The sequence below is a fragment of the Anabrus simplex genome, chromosome 4, assembly GCF_040414725.1.
Source record: "Anabrus simplex isolate iqAnaSimp1 chromosome 4, ASM4041472v1, whole genome shotgun sequence".
Lineage (NCBI taxonomy): Eukaryota > Metazoa > Arthropoda > Insecta > Orthoptera > Tettigoniidae > Anabrus > Anabrus simplex.
The window spans coordinates 359,144,000-359,164,118 of NC_090268.1; the positions used below are offsets into that span (position 1 = coordinate 359,144,000).

General features: G+C 38.2%; 1 protein-coding gene across 1 annotated transcript in view; it reads left to right on the forward strand.

The window, feature by feature from the left end:
* The window catches only part of nolo (no long nerve cord), a 556,440-nt gene that overhangs the window by 371,605 nt on the left and 164,716 nt on the right, over positions 1 to 20,119 (forward strand). The window contains exons 11-12 of the mRNA XM_068227411.1: positions 2,148 to 2,269; positions 12,485 to 12,825. Of these exons, the coding sequence (XP_068083512.1) occupies positions 2,148 to 2,269; positions 12,485 to 12,825 (463 nt within the window). The remainder of the gene's footprint in view (positions 1 to 2,147; positions 2,270 to 12,484; positions 12,826 to 20,119) is intronic.

Genomic DNA, 20,119 nt, shown 5'->3' on the forward strand with positions numbered 1-20,119 from the left:
GTGTGTGTCTGTATATTTCACCTTGCAGCCATAACTACCCACTGCAGACCACTGGTATTTATGACCACTGGTATTTATGTGTGGTATTAGCCTAGATTCTCCCATCATACACTATAGGGGTTGTGTGCCTGTAGCAGTGGTTGTGTGGGACATGTGGGGCTTGAAAGTGGCTTACTTCGTCATTGAATGTATTAAAATGAGTATGAATGTACTGGAAGGATCGGAGTGAGAATGTACTCTAGAAGGCTGTTAAGTGTACTCCTTGGTTTTATATACCATCTTTGATTCATCTTGCAGGAGTATGGTGATCTCAGAATCATAACAGTTTGGTGCTTGAGTACATCTGTGAGTATTTTCTGTAATTCTGTAATTCTTGAATATAAAGCAGATTCTTACTGAAACAGCTCCTTAACCGTATCATTGAAGCAGTAATCCTAACTGGCAAAGAAAAGAAAAGGAAAAGGAAAATCAGTTTTCATACCAAGAATTCCATTGATCTCAAATGATTTGTCATTTTGTTTCAAACAATTACAATTTCCAGTGAGATTAGCTTATAACATGACTATCAATAAGGCTCAGGGTCAAACATTCCTCAATTGCGGAGTTAATTTGAAGGACTCTACGTTTGCTTATCCCATGTTGAACAAGCAGAAAATCTGTTTGTGCAAGCGCCAGACAATAAGACATCAAATGTAATATATAAGAAGGTATTTTTATGAAATGACTTAGAATGTAAGATATATATGTACCCCAAAACAGAATAAAAATAAAAGAAGAAACAGAAAATGATTTGTCTTTTTATGCACGTCTTCTGTATTATATAGAGAAAACCGCACGGATGTACAAAAAAGCCAGTGAAGCGGGTTGTCTTCAGCTAGTAAGTAAATAAAAATACATACTATGGTAGACTAAACCAGTATGATAGCCAAGTTTTCACTGAAACTATAAATTTTCATTTTGGGTGTCCATTTCTTCTTTTTCTTTTTTTTATATTCTTCTTCTTTTTCTTCTTCTTCTCCTTCTATGGCACTACAGGCTTATTAGCCTTGACCATGTCAAGGATCTTCTTCCTCTCATCACTCCTGGATGCCTTCCAGTTCCATCCTATTGTTCCCAGATCTTTCACCTAACCAGTGCAGATGGTTAGTCTGCCCTTTCTTCTAAATCTATAGTGTTTCTGGAAGGTCATTTTTTAATCAATGTCTCCCATTCTAATAAAGTGCCCTGTTCTAATTCACAGTTACATAGTGACCTCCAAACTCTGATTTCATACTTAGGTCCAGAAATCTTTCTTGAAATATTTCTCCCAAATAGCTGTAAGTTTTCTATGTCATACAGGAATTACTTTTCCTGTTGTTTGAAAGTGAGTTTTCAATAACCGTTGCTATTCATATTAGCACAAGTGACATCCTTCAATGGACAGGTGTTGTCTTCCAGTTTATTAGACCATGTTAGCATGGGTGAGGACATTTCAACTACTATAGAGCAGGATTTTTTTTTTTTTTGCAAGTTGCTTTACGTTGCACCGACACAGATAGGTCTTATGGTGACAATGTGATAGGAAAGAGCTAGGAGTGGGAAGGAAGCAGCCATGGCCTTATTTAAGGTACAGCCCCAACATTTTCCTGGTGTGAAAATGGGAAACCGCGGAAAACCAACTTTAGGACTGCCGCGACAGTGGGGCTCGAACCCACTATCTTCCGAATACTGGATACTGGCCGCACTTAAGCGACTGTAGCTATCGAGCTCGGTGCAGCAGGTCTTGTCTAAATGGTCTATCAGATAGAATTTACCTCCTAAATACAGATGGAGGTGCAAGCAATCACTGCACAGTCTGAAAATTTGGAGAAATTATACTACGACCAAACGGCTGCTGCTGCCTGAACTGTAGGGAGCAATCAAAAAACTTAGGAGAAGCAAGGACCTAAGTGTGTAGTTACGTAAATACAACCAACACCTATGTCAACCCTGCAGCTGTTCTACTTTACACATCAGGGATGGAGTTTGATTTTTTAACTTGTATACTTTTTATAAGTCTGAACACTGTACATTTTTGTTGGCAAGGAAATGTATGAAATGTACCTTTCCCTTTTTTTCCATGTTCCCTCTAATTGACCAAAATGTCAATCATCTCTGCATCATTTCAGAAATGACAAGTATGAGACTCTCTACGGGGACAGTATCAAAGTAGGTGGAGGTGGATTAGCAGGCAAGACATATTCATGGAAAGAGATGGGTTTTACGCACTGTAGTGCCTCATGTCTAGGAGGTAAGTATTTATACAAGTTTATTTCATCATTACATTTTGAAGGGAATGTTTTTAAGACAAGTAAATAAGATTTAATAACTTGCCTATGACTGAAGACAAGTAAATAAGATTTAATAACTTGCCTATGACTGACTGTTAGTCTGGAGAATAAAAATTAAAAGACAGAGTAGCCTAATATAATGGAATTCAATCTCTACTTCTGTTCATACTTAACATTGCTCTTTCTCTTTATACTTATTCCTTTTTTTAACTTTTTTTAACTTAACACATTTTTATCTTATAAATCCTGAAACTTCAAAAATATATTGTATCAACCTTATGTAGCACATAATTTGTTATTCTGGATCCTTATAGTCACCTGTGTGGGAAAGTTTGGGAGTAATTTTTATGTGTAGTGCTTTTGTTTAAGATCTGAATAATTTGACATCATCATTACAGAAATACATTCAGAGATATTTAATGGAAGACAAGGATGCTGGATACTGGCCGCACTTAAGCGACTGTAGCTATCGAGCTCGGAACAGCAGGTCTTGTCTAAATGGTCTATCAGATAGAATGTCCGACTCGTTGGCTGAACGGTCAGCATACTGGCCTTCGGTTCAGAGGGTCCCGGGTTCGATTCCCGGCCGGGTCGGGGATTTTAACCTTAATTGGTTAATTCCAATGGCACGGGGGCTGGGTATATGTGTTGTCTTCATCATCATTTCATTCTCATCACGACGCGCAGGTCGCCTACGGGAGTCAAATAGAAAGACCTGCACCTGGCGAGCTGAACCCGTCCTGGGATATCCTGGCACTAAAAGCCATACGACATTTCATTTCATTTCATCAGATAGAATTTACTTCCTAAATACAGATGGAGGTGCAAGCAATCACTGCACAGTGATGGAGAAAATCAATCTGATTCAGAGCTGTAAACTCTCCATTCCAGTCAGTGCATCCATAGTACATATTGAATAGCTTGAATACTATGATGGACATGTGTGTCAAGTACCAGTACTTATCAGAATATCCAGAGGAATGGCAAGATTTAAAAAAAAAAAAAAAAAGTTATATGTCATGCAGATGTCCACTCACAGCCCACTTTGAGACTGACAATACATTCAAGTATCGAGAGCTGTAAACTTTCTGCTAGGATAAAAATGTATGAGGCATGTAATATCAGAATTTAGCATCCCTCCTCTCTTTATTGCAAAGGATTCATCAGAGAGATAAGCATTAATGATGGCAGAACTCAGAAAGTAAAATTATAAAATTGTAAATATTTTCCCTATAAATCATTGAAGGATCAATTTGTACTGTGCATAAAATCTGATATTCTATTTTCTACAATGGTTTTTATGTAACATTTATCAATGGAATTGGTATTAACAGAGATACTTGAGAAATTACTTTTAGACTTATGCATGAACTACTGTTTTACCCTGCATGAATAAAATTATTTATAGTGCCTTCTCTCCTACCTTAAATACTGACTTTCACTAAATTCTATGCAGCAGACAGATATGGTAGAACAGTAAAAATTGCATCTCTTTCTTATTCAAAATGATTGACACAAAAATTATCAATTTTTAAAATTTCTGACCAAAGTACAGACAAAACAAAGTTGTGGCAGTTACTGTGAAGAATATTTCCGTAGGTAAATTAAACTCACATTCAAAGTTCCATTGAGCACTCTCCCAAGAGAAAAACACAAAATAGAAGAATCAAAGAAGATTACTTAAACAATGAGAATCGGGAAATGGAATATTCAGAGTATGAACAGAAAAGATAAACTGGAGAATATGAAGAAACTGAAAGACACAACATCGGTGTTGTGAGGCTAAGTGAATTCCTATCTCAGAAGATTACAAATTAATCTACAAGGGGGAGAAAAGAAAGAAAGGTCATCAACTTACTATATAAGATAGCGGTGGACAGTCACACGCTACTGGCAAGTGATAGTATTGGCATTTAAGCTATAAAAAGTATCTGTGGGCACACTCATCATTCAAGTTTATGTGCCAGCATCTGAGAGTGATGAAGATGAAATGAATGAAATTTATGAACAGCCTGAGAAAATGTTAGATGAGAATGGACTGAGCCAAGTAAGGACAGTATTGATGGTTGAGTGGAACTATATGGTGGGAAGTGATGGAAGGAATTTTATGGCTGAAAAGACACTTGGAAGAAGAAATCAAAGAGGAGAGAAATTAGCCTCCCATGAGAGCTGTGTCCTTTGAATGGCCAACACCTACTTCCAAAATTATCGTAGGAGACTATATTCTTGTAAGAGTCCTGGAGAAGTGTCAGATATCAAGGAAGGGTTATATTATCATCAACCAAACATTCTATTTCCCTTTTTATAAAATATAATGCAGACAGATATCATTAAAATGATTTATAGCAATTCAAGTTCAGGAACTGACTATGGTGTTTGAAATGTTCCTTAAAATTAGTAAAATATCAAAGGGAAAACTCCTTCAGGTGACAATTGCATTTTTGTGGAACATGTTGTAATCCGCTAAAATCCAATGTGTTGAGTTTCCCCACTGTATCCTCCTGATAGGCAATACATGTGTCATGTGTGTGGCACTCGGTTAAGTTTATAAGATTTTAATTCTAAATTTGTGTTCATATAGACTGCAAATTGATGCTCAAGATAAAATATAACCTATAGATGTTATCTTTTAAAAAACTAAATATGTAATAGTACTAAGTGTTGTCCTTGTAATCTTAACCCTATCAGATAAGGAACTGAGGATGTCTCTTTAAGAGACAAAACATGTATTCCTGCTAATATATTATTCAATATATGAGATAGTGTTGAACAGGTGGACCCTTTCATTTGAGAATTGCATAACATCAACACAGATATGGAAACAATGAAATTCATCAATTGTTGATTGGTAGATAGATAGATAGATAGATAGATAGATAGATAGATAGATAGATAGATAGATGAATCAATCTAAGATCTCCCCCAGAGCAGATGCAGACACAGGTCACAATCTGCTTGTGGCTTTGCGGCTGATGTGAGAACATATCTGAAGCATGTTAGAAAGAAAGATACTGTTAGGAAGTAGGATGCTGAAAGGTTGAAGAGTGTTGGAGCCTACTTAACCCTCAGTTACGTAGGCCATATTTCAAGAAAATACTGTACTGTACATAGCCATGTCTGGTCTGACAGGCCTCTGCATATTTTTGCATACTACAAACAACTGAATTATTAAAACATGGTCTTTTTTCTTTCTTTTTTTTTTTTGCTTTACGTCGCACCGACGGATAGGTCTTATGGCGATGATGGGATAGGAAAGGCCTAGGAATGGGAAGGAAGCGGTCGTGTCCTTCAGTAAGGTACAGCCCCAGCATTTGCCTGGTGTAAAAATGGGAAACCACGGAAAACCATCTTCAGGGCTGCCGACAGTGGGGTTCGAATCCACTATCTCCCAGATGCAAGCTCACAACTGCACACTCATAACTGCACGGCCAACTCGCTCAGTCAAAATTAAGCTATACACCCTGTGACATATATACAGAAGTATACACATAAACAAGAAACATCATATACATTTTTCATATTAAGTATTTAGTTAATAGACCAAATGACTTCTTTAACCTCCTCAGTCCGTATGTAGCATATGCTCTACATGTGATTTTGTCTACTTACAATAAAACAAAGTAATTTAAGGAAAAAAGTAATAATGGTAGGAAAGTCAACTCTGAGTCCTGATGTACCATATATGCTACACGAATAAAACAACTTAGTGAAACACACTAATTTTCTATGGTGAATTTTTAAAAATTATTTGAGCAAAATATAACACATCGAATGCATCAACAGGCTCGGGACTGAAGAGGTTAAATCTCCTCAGAATGTAAATTCAAGTGATGCAGAAAAACTATTGGGGATGATTTATTATTTTTTTTAAATTTAATTTTGTGTGGCTATTTCTAGCCGAGTGCAGCCCTTGTAAGGCAGACCCTCCAATGAGGGTGGGCGGCATCTGCAATGTGTAGGTAACTGCGTGTTATTATGGTGGAGGATAGTGTTATGTGTGGTGTGTGAGTTGCAGGGATGTTGGGGACAGCACAAACACCCAGTCCCCGGGCCATTGGAATTAACCAATGAAGGTTAAAATCCCTGGCCCAGCCAGGAATCGAACCCGGGACCCTCTGAACCGAAGGCCAGTACACTGACCATTCAACCAGCGAGTCGGAGATTTATTATTATTTATTGGTATGGCAATATAAGGGCATAACATGACATAGTAAGACGAAAATATAAGGAAAAATAGTAAACAAATCAGAAAATACAAGAATTTGATGACCATATGATACTGTTGTAATCCAAGGATCTGACACAAGATTGAATATTACTTTTAACAAATTTAGTTTAGGTACATTCTTAATCCCTAATGCTTATAACTCATCACTGCATCCTAATTCATCATGATCATCGTACAGTTCCAGTTTCCCGGGTACTGTTTATGAGCTTCTTCCACTTCTTCCTGTCCATATACAACTTGTCATGGAGAACATCATCCACTGTCCATCCCTGGTAACTAGATCAAATTTGATCATGTCCATCCATTGGGTTTTAGGTCTTCCTGCAGGTCTTTTCCCCTCCACCTGTCTTTCCAAACTTATTCTGACTGTTCTTGTAGGCTCCACCGTAGTCTGGATGTGCCTCTATAGTTGGTGGGTTTCCATCTGCTGCCTTTCTTAAACAGGGGAATTATAATGCCCTTGCTCCAATCTGCAGGTATTTTGTTGTCTGTCCATTTGGCATTTAGTATTCTGTGCAGCCATTGTGTACCCTGGATGCGTGATGACTTTATCAGGTCTGCATTCACTTCATCTGCACCTGAAGATTTTCCTTTAGGCATAGATTTTAAGGCTGTCTCAGTTTCTGTCCAGGTGAAGGGAGGTTCCTCATTGTAGGTTTGGATTACCGGTTCTGTATTTTGTTCTTGAACTGGTCTATTCAGTAGGTAGTTGAAATGGTTTTTCAGGACTTCTCTCATGTCACTTTCTGTCCTAACCAGATTTCCATTTTCATCTTCAAGTGCCTTTATGGTATTCATTGGTTTCCCTTTACCTCTGATAACACTATACAGTAGTTTCTTATTGCCTCTGCTGTCTTCCTCCAGTTTCTGAGTGAATATATTCCATGCCTTGGTCTTTTCTTCTGTAACTTTTCTTTTAACATCCAGTTTCTTGTTTTGGTATAATTGTTTGAGGTTTCTGATCTTTGCCACGTCTCTAGTAAGATCCGGTTTATTTTCCTTCTGATCCCTTTCTTTCCGCAAGAGATTTCTTTCCCTGATTGCTGCTCTCTCTCTTTCATTCCACCTCAGTGTTTTCTTCTCCCTTGTTTTTATACTTGTCTTTCCACAAACTTCAGTTGCTTCCTTAACCATCCCTTAGTCTGGTCCATTCTGCCTCTCCATTTTTCCTTTCTTACGGTGGTCACTGTCATGGCTCTTGCTGGGTATTACTCTGACATCTGTTACCATTCTGCTCCTTTCTTCATGTGAGATGACATAATCAATTACAGTCTTTTGTAGTCCATCCCAACTTTGTGTTATCTTATGGCTCCTTCTCTTCTTGAAACAACTATTTTTCACCCCCAACCCATTCCTCATACAGAAGTCAAGGAGATGTTCACCTTCTATATTTCTTCCACCATATCTATGAGGTCCCATTACATTCTCTATCTGTCCCAATCTGTGCATTCAGATTTCCTATAATGATTACTCTCTCTTTATTAATAACATTTTCCGAATCATCAAGAAAGTGGTTCTTATCCTCTTGACAACATCCAGTTTGAGGTGCATACACCTATTCCAAAGTTAGTTTTTCTTTCTCTAAATGCACAGTCACCTTTATTATTCTCTCACTAACATACTGAATGTCAGCAACTCCTTGTAGATCTTTACTCATGATGAAACCAACACCATTCTACATATTTTTGTCATTTCCATGCCAATACAGTGTATACTGTTTTCTTAATTTCTTAATTCCTTTCCCTCCCAATATGGTTTCACTCAGGCCCAATATCATTAATTTCCTCCTTTCCATGAGGTCCACTAGTTCTTCACATTTTCCTGCGAGACTGAGTGAGTTGATGGTTCCAATCCGTGTTAGTCTCCTCCAGAATTTTTGCATTTTTGCAAGACCCTGTCTATCATCAGGTCATAAATTATCATCCCTGACATGAGTCTGCTCATGCTGGACTCTTAATTTAGTTGATAAATGCGTTCCGAGGCTCTTATGTGTTTTGAAAGCAACTACAAATAAACTCTTTTACTGGCTTGCTAGGCCTAACGTAATTAAGGATTTCCTTTTGGGGTTTACTCCCTTAGACTTTGAGGATCCCTCCTCATCCCACAAGGCAGTGGGTTCCATCTGTACTACCCCCAGAGGAATGGGTGCCTCCTCCGCCAGCTCCAATTTACCTAATCATATTCCCCGCTTTTGCTGCCGTTGAGGTTTTCACTCGTTACCCTGAGCTGGGACCCTTTACCAGATGTTACACACCGGGTCAGTGTGCTCTGGGACTCACATAGGCAGGGGCGCCATTCCCTGGGCAGGGCTGCCTCTAAGAAGGTCCCTACCTGTTACCTGTTACTGCATCCTAATTACATTTTCAAAATGCTTATTTGCAACATTTGCTTATGTGAGCTTCTGACTGTGGAAACAACAATGTAACACTGGTACCCACATCCAGCCAGCTGGACCGCATGGATACTATAATGTGTTGCATACCACATGATGTGATAGCTAACAGTAAATTGATATTCTCCTTCAACAGTGTTCACATCAATAATAGTTTATAGAACACAACACCTTCTTTCGGTCGCTATAAATGAGAGAAACAATCACTGTTACCAGTCCGTGCGGTCTTGCAGACCTGTCATGGGTACTTGCAGGTTAAGAGGAGTGGAAATAAAATTGGAAAATATGAGGCAGAGTACGGATAATTCATAAGAATGGATGAAAATAAAGGAAGCAGTGCTAAGGACTTTGGAAGATGTAGGAAAAGTTGGAAGAAGAAATTAAAAAGACTTGATTACACAGGAAATGCTGGGTGAAATGGATGAACATAGGAAACAAAAGAATGATCCTTCAGAATGATAGACAAGACCAGAGAGGACCAGATGAAAGAACAGTATGAAAATATGGAACTGTTAGAAAGACCAGAAAAAGTAGAAGAAATTACAGAGGAGTGGAAAGTTTGATGAGGGAAGAACCTAGGAAAATTAGGAAACAAGGAATGTTGAACAAAGTAGGAACTGTGACATTGGCAGAACTTGGAAGTATGGAACTGGAAGATGAAAAAAAAAAAAAAAAACATATATATATATATAGAAGATAAACTGGGACTAAAGATGGTAAATGGAAATAGCAATTAAGGATCTCAACTATAGGATATCATTGGGCTGTGATGGAATACTATGAGGGAGTGATACAATTGTAGGAGTGATTGACTAGTCAGTAGAGTGTATGGCACAGAGGTCTGGAGTGAAGAACTTCTAAAGACGATCCTAATTCCATTAATCAGATCAATCAAATCAAAATCTCTTTATTTGCAAATGAGGTGTCTACCTCGGTGGCAAATGGTACACTAAAATACATTATTGAAGCACTAAATTTTAAATTAACAAGAAAAGAAGAAAATTTTTCTAGAATACAATAATATACAATTTACGCTTACAATTTTTTCTATTAAACAAACAGATCATCCTTAATAAATTTATATTGTTTACAAAATTCTATACTTACAAACATAGTCAACTCATATACAGTATGTGGAATTACTTCAAATAATACTATGCAACTGGTATAAGATTAAAATTTACATTGCATTTATTTACTTTTTTTTTCCTTTTTTACCCAAAGAAATGCAATGTGCAAAGAGTGCAAAAACTTTAGAATGATTAGTTTCATATGCCATGTAACTAAGGCTCTGACCAGACTAGTATTGAATAGAAAATAAAATAGAATAGAAGAGAAGAAAATATGGAGAAGACCAGTTTGGATTCGGAAGGGAAGAGGGGATGAAACTATACAAGAAACTGAATTTGAGAAAGATGAGAGACAAGGCCAGAGAGGACTGAATGAAAGAGCAATATGAAGAGATCAAACTGTTGGGAAGATCAAGAAAAGCAGAAGAAATGTACAGAAGATGAAAAGTTTGATGAGGAAAGAACCAAGGAAATACAAACTATTTAAATTAGCAACAAAAACCTTGTAGTACCCATTGAGAGCTTTGGGCTGGCAGGGTGTCTGCTGCCCAGTAAGATGGCCTGCAGATACTGGAGATGGGGACGATGGGGTGGGAAGGAAGCAACAGTGGTCTAAATTAAGGTATAGCCCGGTGTTAAAATGGAAAACAACAGAAAACCATTTTTAGGGCTGCCAACAGTGGGGTTCGAACCCATTGTCTCCCGAATACAAGCTGATAACTATGTAACCCAAACCATGCAGTTACTTTCTTGGTGTCTACAAAAGATTGCAGAATGAATGTAGGAGATGCATCGGGAAATGTACATATGATTCATAGACTAGTAAAAAGCATTCAGTGAAGTGGATTGGTGTATACTAATGAAGATACTGAAAAGATTTGGATTTAACTCAAAGGAGAAGAGGTTGATAAAGGAGTTTTACACAGGGCAGAGAGTGGTAGTTAAAATAGACAGAGATGAAGAAATGGAACTTTCTGTAATTGTGCCAGTAATGTCATCTAGCAGAGATGTGTGATACAAGAAAATACATAGCAGACTTAAGCATAATAGCAATGGTCAGTCACTGTAATATTATTATTGATAAGTTTTAATGGCTTCAGACACTGTAGCCCATCACATTTTGTTTTCTTCCAGCTCGGGAACATTCAAGGCATAAGCTTTCAGTCTACTTGATTCCTTTTCCCTCATTCTTCAACTGATCATTCCTTAACTTTTCTTCCTCATTTCCACAGTCATCTTCCTAATCGATAAGGGCTAATAACCATAAATAATAACTTATAAAAACAATCATAACAAAAACAACCACTACCATTCCCAGTTAGCTTGTTACCATAACAGCTGAACTTATTGGATTGAGATAAACCCAAATGCAGGGAAATTCTGGTTATCTCTAATTCAACACCTTTGCTCCGTGGGAGGTGTAATGTTGTTTAATCATGCCATCTTCTGTGGCCTGTAGAGGAGTAAAGTAGGTTAGTACTTGTTCAGTGTAGCACGCTACGATATGCTTGTGGTTCTGGAGACCAGAAGAGTTCTACCTAAAAGTTTCTACCAGTAGATTATTCAAGTGTTCTCTTTTCTTGACACTTCAAGCAATTCCAGGAGAAGAAATATGTGATATTTTGCACAATAACAATTCGGGTGATGATCTGGTAGCTTTGGATAATGAAAGTGAGAGTGATAATGTGCGCATTGAAAGCTCTGAAAGGGTGAATAATAATCTGGGCAGGAACAATTGTCCTGAGTGTTCTCTCTATCATCCATCATTGGCTCCAATATTTGTCATATGTATGGGTGTAAATGAAAACAGTAAGAAAAACAATGTTATGCCTTTTGTAATTTTTTTAAAGAGAAATTTCAATAAATATGCATTAATGTTGAAGTCAGCTGTCAAGTCTGTGGCTTTTTGAAATGGCTGAGCCCCAGTAATGGCAAGCCGCTCAGGCAGCTGGTGGTGAAAGTATTAATACTGGCAAGTTACATAAAACGTGGATTGGCAGTTTTTGCACTTATTCAGTTCAAACAGATCGACAGACAAAACTTTCAAAACATGGATATTGTCTGTGCATGGTGTATTCCTTCCAAAATCATACAAAGAATGAATGTATGGACAGACACTACATTCTTATCATATTAGAAAGATGATCATATTTGAACATAGAATCTTTTTAACATCTTCCACTTTTTGGTGAATATACAGTACCATGAAAATGATAGCTTGCATTTAGAAGTCAATCAGTTTTTTTTATCTCCAAAGATATACAGTGAGTCATACAAACAAAATTCTCATATATTAGAATATTTAAAAATTAAAATATGAACTAATAAAATCAAGTATTGTACATGTAGTTCAATTGCCTTAGTAAATAAAATTCATGTAACTGAAGCTATAAACCTTAGTGTCTGCAATTTTCAATTTTGATTTGTATATCTATAGTATGTTAAGCTTAAGATGGTTGTCTCATGTTTATAAAATGTCCATCAGGTGTTCAAGAGTCCCTGATCACATGCGTGCGTGATAATGACGGAAAAGCTGTAAGTCCATATCTATGTGCCAAAGAAACACGTCCTGAAGTACTCATCAGGACCTGCAATGATCATCCCTGTCCACCTCGATGGAACTATTCAGACTTCCAGGCATGCTCAAAGTCTTGTGGGATTGGAATTCAAACCCGAGATGTGACATGTATCCATGAAGTGACACGCGGAGGCAGTAATACTGTGATTGTTCCCAATAACATGTGCCCACAGCCACCGCCACCTGATCGACAGTACTGCAATGTGCTGGATTGCCCTATAAAGTGGCATACTTCAGAATGGTCCAAGGTAACTATCTTTGCTTTATGTTCATAGAAACGTTAGTCTATTTTGCATTTAATATTGTCAATTTAATGCAGTTTTAACAATTGAGATTGTAAATCCTGAGGTAAAAGTTTACTGAAAATCCCTCCAGTGAAAATAAATTAATGAGGTATTAACAATTTACTCTGCTGTGATCTAAGATAGTACTATCATTTTATGTTGTTGATAACAGCTTACAGTAAAATTATTATTAGATTCTGTGCTATGTACCAAAGATATTGAAGCTACTTGAGTTGAAAGGGATCAAATAGGTGCAGGAATTTACATTATTAGAGGCAGACATTTAGAAGGAAGATAGGAACGTATACAAAGGACTAACATCAAATCAGTTATCAATTCAGTTATCACTGATCTGCATTTAAGGCAGTCATCCAGGTAGCACATTCTCTATCAGTTGTTTACCTAGTCTTTTCTTAAATGATTTCAATGAAGTTGGAAATTTATCGAGCATCACCTTCGGTAAATTATTCCAATCGCTAATTCCTCTTCCTATAAACAAATATTTGCTCCAATTTGTGCTCTTGTCTTCCAATTTTTATCTTTATATTATGATCTGCCCCACTTTTAAAAACTCTATTGAAGCTTATTCGGCCACTAATATCATTCCACACCACCTCTTCGCTGACAGCTCGGAACATCCTTAGTCGAGCAGTCCATCTTCTTACGCATAAGTCTTCCCAATGCAAGGTTTGTAACATTTTTGTCAGAAATCACCTCAAACAAATTGTGCTGCTTTCTTTAGGATCTTTTCCAGTTCTCAAATTAAGTAACCTGGTGAGGCTCCCATACACTGGAACCATTTTCTAATTGTCATCTTACTAGTTACTTACCTGCTTTCTGTCCGACTCGTTGGCTGAATGGTCAGCGTACTGGCCTTCGGTTCAGAGGGTCCCGGGTTCGATTGCCGGCCAGGTCGGTGATTTTAACCTTCATTGGTTATTTCCAAAGGCTCGGGGGCTGGGTGTTTGTGCTGTTCCCAACATTCCTGCAACTCACACACCACACACAACACTATCCTTCACCACAATAACACACAGTTACCTACACATGGCAGATGCCGCCCACCCTCATCGGAGGGTCTGCCTTACAAGGGCTGCACCCGGCTAGACATAGCCACACGAAATTATTATTACCTGCTCTCTCCTTTACATCCTTACTACAACAAGATCTTAATTTCATTTTTAACCTCTGGTTTATTATTTGACAAAAACAACAATAAGTCTCCAAAGAACATAAAACAGAAGCACACAGAAAAGCCCAAAGAACATACATACCAAAGAGCATACATATCATTACTTCCTCCTGCTTGAAAGGGATACATTCCTAAGACTACTTACTTTAATTTAATTGTGCACAATAAACTATTGTGCTAGTTACTAAGGCTAAGAATCTAGGTCAGAGTGCAAAAACTGACAGGGCGGCTTCACCACTCTGCCCGACCTGGTGAAATAATCACCACCTGATTTTATAATTACTCGTTCTTCCCCATCACCGCTAGGTTGCTGATTGCAGCTAGCATTGATGGACTCCATATGTGGACTCAGTACCTCCTGTTTGCTCATAGGCCCCAAAAAGGACTCTTCTGACAAATTAGAAGTAGCAGGGCTAGAAATTTTAAGAGCACTTCGCTTTAACTGGTTAACGTGCATTGTACGTTTCACCTCCCGACTGAACAAATCCACCTCAAACAAATTGTGCTGCTTTCTTTAGGATCCTTTCCAGTTCTCAAATTAAGTAACCTGGTGAGGGTCCCATACACTGGAACCATATTCTAATTGTCATCTTACTAGTTACTTACCTGCTCTCTCCTTTACATCCTTACTAGAACAAGATCTTAATTTAATACACAATATTCTTCCTGAAATCCATTTCTGATAGCCTTTTAAATCTTTTATATCCACCAAAACCTTCTCACCAGCCTCAAATCCTACAGCAAAAACAATCATTCTCTTGGTCTTTTGACTTTGAACTTCCAATGATACGTTACGCGAAGACTTATTAATAACTGGGTTCATGACAGTCTGGGGATTCCGTGGCTGGTACAGCAGAACTTAAGCCATAGGTAACACTCCTGTGAGTGACGAGGGTGTGGATCTGTAATAGAATAAGCAGTCCGCCAGACGTTGGTCGGTGGATAACGTTTTATTTTTAGGGGACATAATGGACTTGACAAGGATTTTCTCAAAGGTTTGGACAGATCATTCAGCCAAACCATTGCTGATGAAAATTAATTTTATTCCTCTATCTCTACAGTATGTAGCAAGATCTTGACTACTGAAATGAGGGCCATTGTCGGTTACTATTTTATGGGGGTATGCGAACCTAGCGAACACCTCGACTAATTTTTCCAGCCTTTCCTATCCCATCTTCGCCATAAGACCTATCTGTGTCGAAGCAACGTAAAGCAACTTGTAAAAAAAAAAAGTTCCAGTACTGGCTGAACTGCCATAGACTTTAATGAAAACATTAGATCCATTTAGAGAATGAATCAGATAATATAAGAAACTTTATACCTTGTAATTCAAACAGGTCCATGTGGACTCGCTCGAAGGGCCCCTGGAAATCCAGCCAGGAAACTCTATCTTTTTTAGGGAAAGACCGACCAACCGACTGACAAATCTCACACAACCGGGCCATTCTTTCTATGTCTTCATTTAAACACAGCCACCAGACATAAGACCTTGCAAACATTTTGGTTCTGACAATACCATTATAGTTATGGTGCAAAATCTCCATGACCCGACTCTGGAGGGAGTGAGGACCACAACGTTATTCCCATACAGCAGACAACCATCACTCACTGACAGACTATGCCGCATCCTGTAATAGCGCCGTAAGTCATACTCCCTTTTAGTATTATAATGAGACCAATTGGACTGCACACACTCTGTTGGTGGAAAAGAATCTAATTCCCTCCATGGGAACTTAGAATTTCCATTTGGAATTGCTAGGCGGGCATTAATTCCATTGTGGAGTTTTATCTCCCGTATGCAGTTATCAGACTGTGCTTCATAAATAAGCTTCTGATAAGTTCACCTGCATACACTCCAGCGTCAGTGGGTAGGGTCTGACACATCCCACTCTGAAGAGTCTAGTGTCAGACCTAAGACGAAACGCTGGTTAATAGAGCAAACGCCGGAAAAGCCATCCATCTAATTTTTGATCTGATTTTTGATATGCTCTATTGGTGGAAAAGAATCTAATTCCCTCCATGGGAACTTAGAATTTCCATTCAGATCAGACTTAGTCGACTCCGCCATATCTCTGTACAACAATAAGGGGGTATTCAAATACAAAAAATTACACTCAGGGACGTCATCGTTACTCCCGAGGGTAAAAAAGACATGGAATCAGCTTGAGGAATCTGATTACGTTTTTACACATGAATTTATAATTATAAGCTGACCATCTTACCAGTTTTGAACATGCCATTTGAGGATTTATTTTTTATTTTATTTTATTTTTATTTTTATTTTTTGTTATCCAAAAACAACGCCTTTAGCGGCTCATGATCACTTTACAAAAGGAATTCGCTCCCAAACAAATATCTATGGAACCTTTTTTTTTTTTTTTTTTTTTTTTTTGCTAGGGGCTTTACGTCGCACCGACACAGATAGGTCTTATGGCGACGATGGGATAGGAAAGGCCTAGGAGTTGGAAGGAAGCGGCCGTGGCCTTAATTAAGGTACAGCCCCAGCCAGCATTTGCTTGGTGTGAAAATGGGAAACCACAGAAAACCATCTTCAGGGCTGCCAATAGTGGGATTCGAACCTACTATCTCCCAGATGGAACTTTTTAACTCCAAACACAAGTGCTAATGCCTTCCTTATGAAGCTGACTATAATGCTGCTGAACTGAATTCAACACAGCTGATTCAAAACCTATTGGGTGCTCCACCCCATCGATGAGATGACTCAGGATAGCACTGATGCCATACAATGAAAAATCAACAGCTAACACTATAGGTTTGGAAGGGTCTTATAACGTTAACAATGACTTTTCTGATAGAAGAGTTTTGCTTCCAACTCACAGTCTGCTGACCACACCCCACAGCAAGTTTTTCCTTAACAGATTATAAAATGGCATAGAATATGAAGACACATTGCTATAAATTGTTGATAATAATTGAGCATGGACAAATATGATTTGAGTTGAATAGCATTATGGGGTCTAGGAGTGTTAATGATTTTCTCAACCTTACTCTTTGAAGGACTTTGACCATTTTCTGACAATTGGAATCCCCAAAACTGAAGAAACTTCACGAAAATATATTTATATATATTTTTAAGTTAATTTCATCCAGGCGGGGCACCACCTTCAACAACACAGACATACAAGCTTCCCTGTCAACACCTCCTACAATTACATCATTTACAAGCCAACCACAATTTTGAATACCACGCAAGACATGCTCCATTGTTCCATGAAATTTTGCTGGTGCAGAGGCCAACCCTACAACTAGCCTGTTATGTATAAATAAACCTTTTGGTGTATTTATAGTAAGCAATTTTTGGCTTTGCTCACCAACTTCCATCTGAAAATAAGTGTTGCTTAAGTCAATTTAACAAAAATACTTGCAGTTTGAAACTTTATTAAACAAATCCTCTGCTTTCAACAGGGGGTGTTGATCCACTTGTATTTGAGGGTTCAGTGTTGTTTTTAGATCTACACAGATATGGACCTTCCCATTCCTTTTAGGAATGCACACAATCAGGCTAGCCCATTCTGAAAATTGTATTTTGATTATAACACCTTGCTTCTCCAGCCTATCTATAGAGCGTTCCAACCTTAAATTGCAGTACAGCGGTAATGGGATCATTCCGTCTCTTTCCTTCTCCCATGTTTTGCGGGTAGCGCTGTACTACTCTAATGCAGCGGGTTTGCCAAATATCCGTAAATCAGAATGTTATCGGTTAAAATGGGTAAATATCATGTTATGTACAGAATTTCAAGATGCATTTGATGCCCTTAACAAAAAAATGTAAAAAAATAATTTAGTGTGAAAATGGTAATATAATGGAAAGTTTTGCCAAATGCAAAATCTTCATTGCATAGAACTTATCATGTCATAACTCCTATTTTATATCCATTACTTTCCTAATTTTTTCACTACTGGTAAAGAAACATTTCAGCTCGATTTAGATAAGTTTATTTTTAAATTTAAATGATAACAAAAAGCAGTATATGCATTTATTTTTAGTCATGTTCAGGGAATTTTATGTATAGGCACGAAAAAGTCAGTCGCTGGCCAGCGTCTTTCCTATTGAATTTGCATGGGGGGGTCAAAGGGAGGCAAATGGTATTCATATATGGAAGTTATTTTCAAAACAATCCCGAAGTTCTTATCTTGCATAGTTCTTAATTTGTGACAGGAAGAATATCTCCTTGAATTTTGGTTTTGCACGTGACTCGGCTGGCTGGCTGCCTGGCTGGCTAAGTACCGGTAGTGATCCCCCAAACATGCACTTTTAACATTTGCAGACAGTCACATGCAGTGCAGTGCTCATTTCATCAGTAGTATGTATAATAGTGATTAAATACATATCAGTGACGTATGTACAATTCTTGAGGGAAAGTGTATTTCGTTTGTGTGGTTCGTAAGTTTGTGTTCATGCGTGGGGATCTAATTTCGAAGAAAAAGTGCAGAAGGATCATGGCGTGGTTAAAGCAAAGCAAACGGTCGTCAGATATGGAAGTTATTATTAAATCATACCTCAAGTCCTTATCTCGTTAACTCTTAATTTATGACGGGGAGAACGTCTCGTTTGTTTACGTTTCACGAGTGACTCGGCTGGCTGAGCTTTTAAATATACTGACAGCCGTGTGCAGTGGTGTTCATTTAATCAGTATATAAGATTGATTAAATAAAGATCAGTGATATATATATATAATATTTAATGGCGTGTGGCCTCCGAAGAGGACAAGTGCAGGTCTTTCGAGTTGACGCCGCATAGGCGACCTGCGTGTCTATAAAAATCGGGCCCTACCTGTGATGAATTATAATGCTGAAGACGGCACACACCTCAGCCCCCGAGCCATTGGAATCAACCAATGAAGGTTAAAATCCCCAACCCGGCCGGGAATCGAACCCGGGGCCCTCTGGACCAAATGCCAGTACACTAACCATTTAGCCATGGAGCCGGACAAGATCAGTGATAAATGTATAGTTCTTGAGGACAAGTGGATTGTGTTTGTTGTGTTTGTGTAGTCTGTGTAGTTGTCAGTTCGTGCTCGTGCGGGGGGTTCTTAGTTCGAAGAAAAAGTGCAGAAGGATGTACAATGGATCATCAAATTAAAAAGAAATGTTCCGTAGGTAAACTCAGGGGAAAAGAACACAATATTTTAATGAGTGTCTTGGATTATTTTTTAAAGTCTATGAATATGAGCAGCGCAGTCAGTGAAACTGCTTAAGCTACAGGTTGTTCCGAAAGAACAATCCATGCTATAAGGAAGGAACACACACATGGTCCTTTGCGAACTCCCGCAAAAAAAAAAAAAAAAAAAAAAGCAAAAAACAGAAGGACGGCAGAAAAAGGAAAATTAAATATGATGAAATTGTGCGAAGTGGAGTGCGTCGAGTGGTTCACTCTCTTTTATATGCTAACATACCACCGACATTGAACGTGATTTTGAGTCGGGTAAATGAAGAAGATTATTTGCCACGATTTTCCAAAACTACGTTCTATCGCTTCTTACATGATACAGGCTTCCGTTATTTAAGACGGGGTAGGGTCTAATAAACCAGCTTTCATTGAAACCGATGAAATTATTAATTGGAAGCACAGGTATCTCAGGGAGATAAAAAGTTTGAGGGCACAAAATAAAGCTATAATTTACACAGATGAATCGTGGGTAAATATTGGACAGACAGTGACAAAAGAATGGAAGAATACGACAGTGAAAAGTGCACGGCAGGACGCCATTGAAGGGGTGAGTTCGGGACTTAGGCCACCGAAAAGCCGAGGACCGTGATTTGCCTTAGTCCACGCGGGTAATGAACATGGTTTTGTTCCAAATGCTGAACTAACATTTTTATGCCATAAAAACATAAGACAATTGGGCAAATTACGTGAAAGAAGTAAAGAAAAATGAGGAGAGATTTGTGGAAAGCAGACAAATTACAGGACGATGTCGACGATGAAAAGTTTTTAATACGACTTTCTTCATCGTCCGGATCATCTTCAAGTTCATCTCCTGAACCCGGTTCATCCAAAGCGGGAAGATCAGGCCTTGCAGAAATGATAGAAGGTGTACGTCC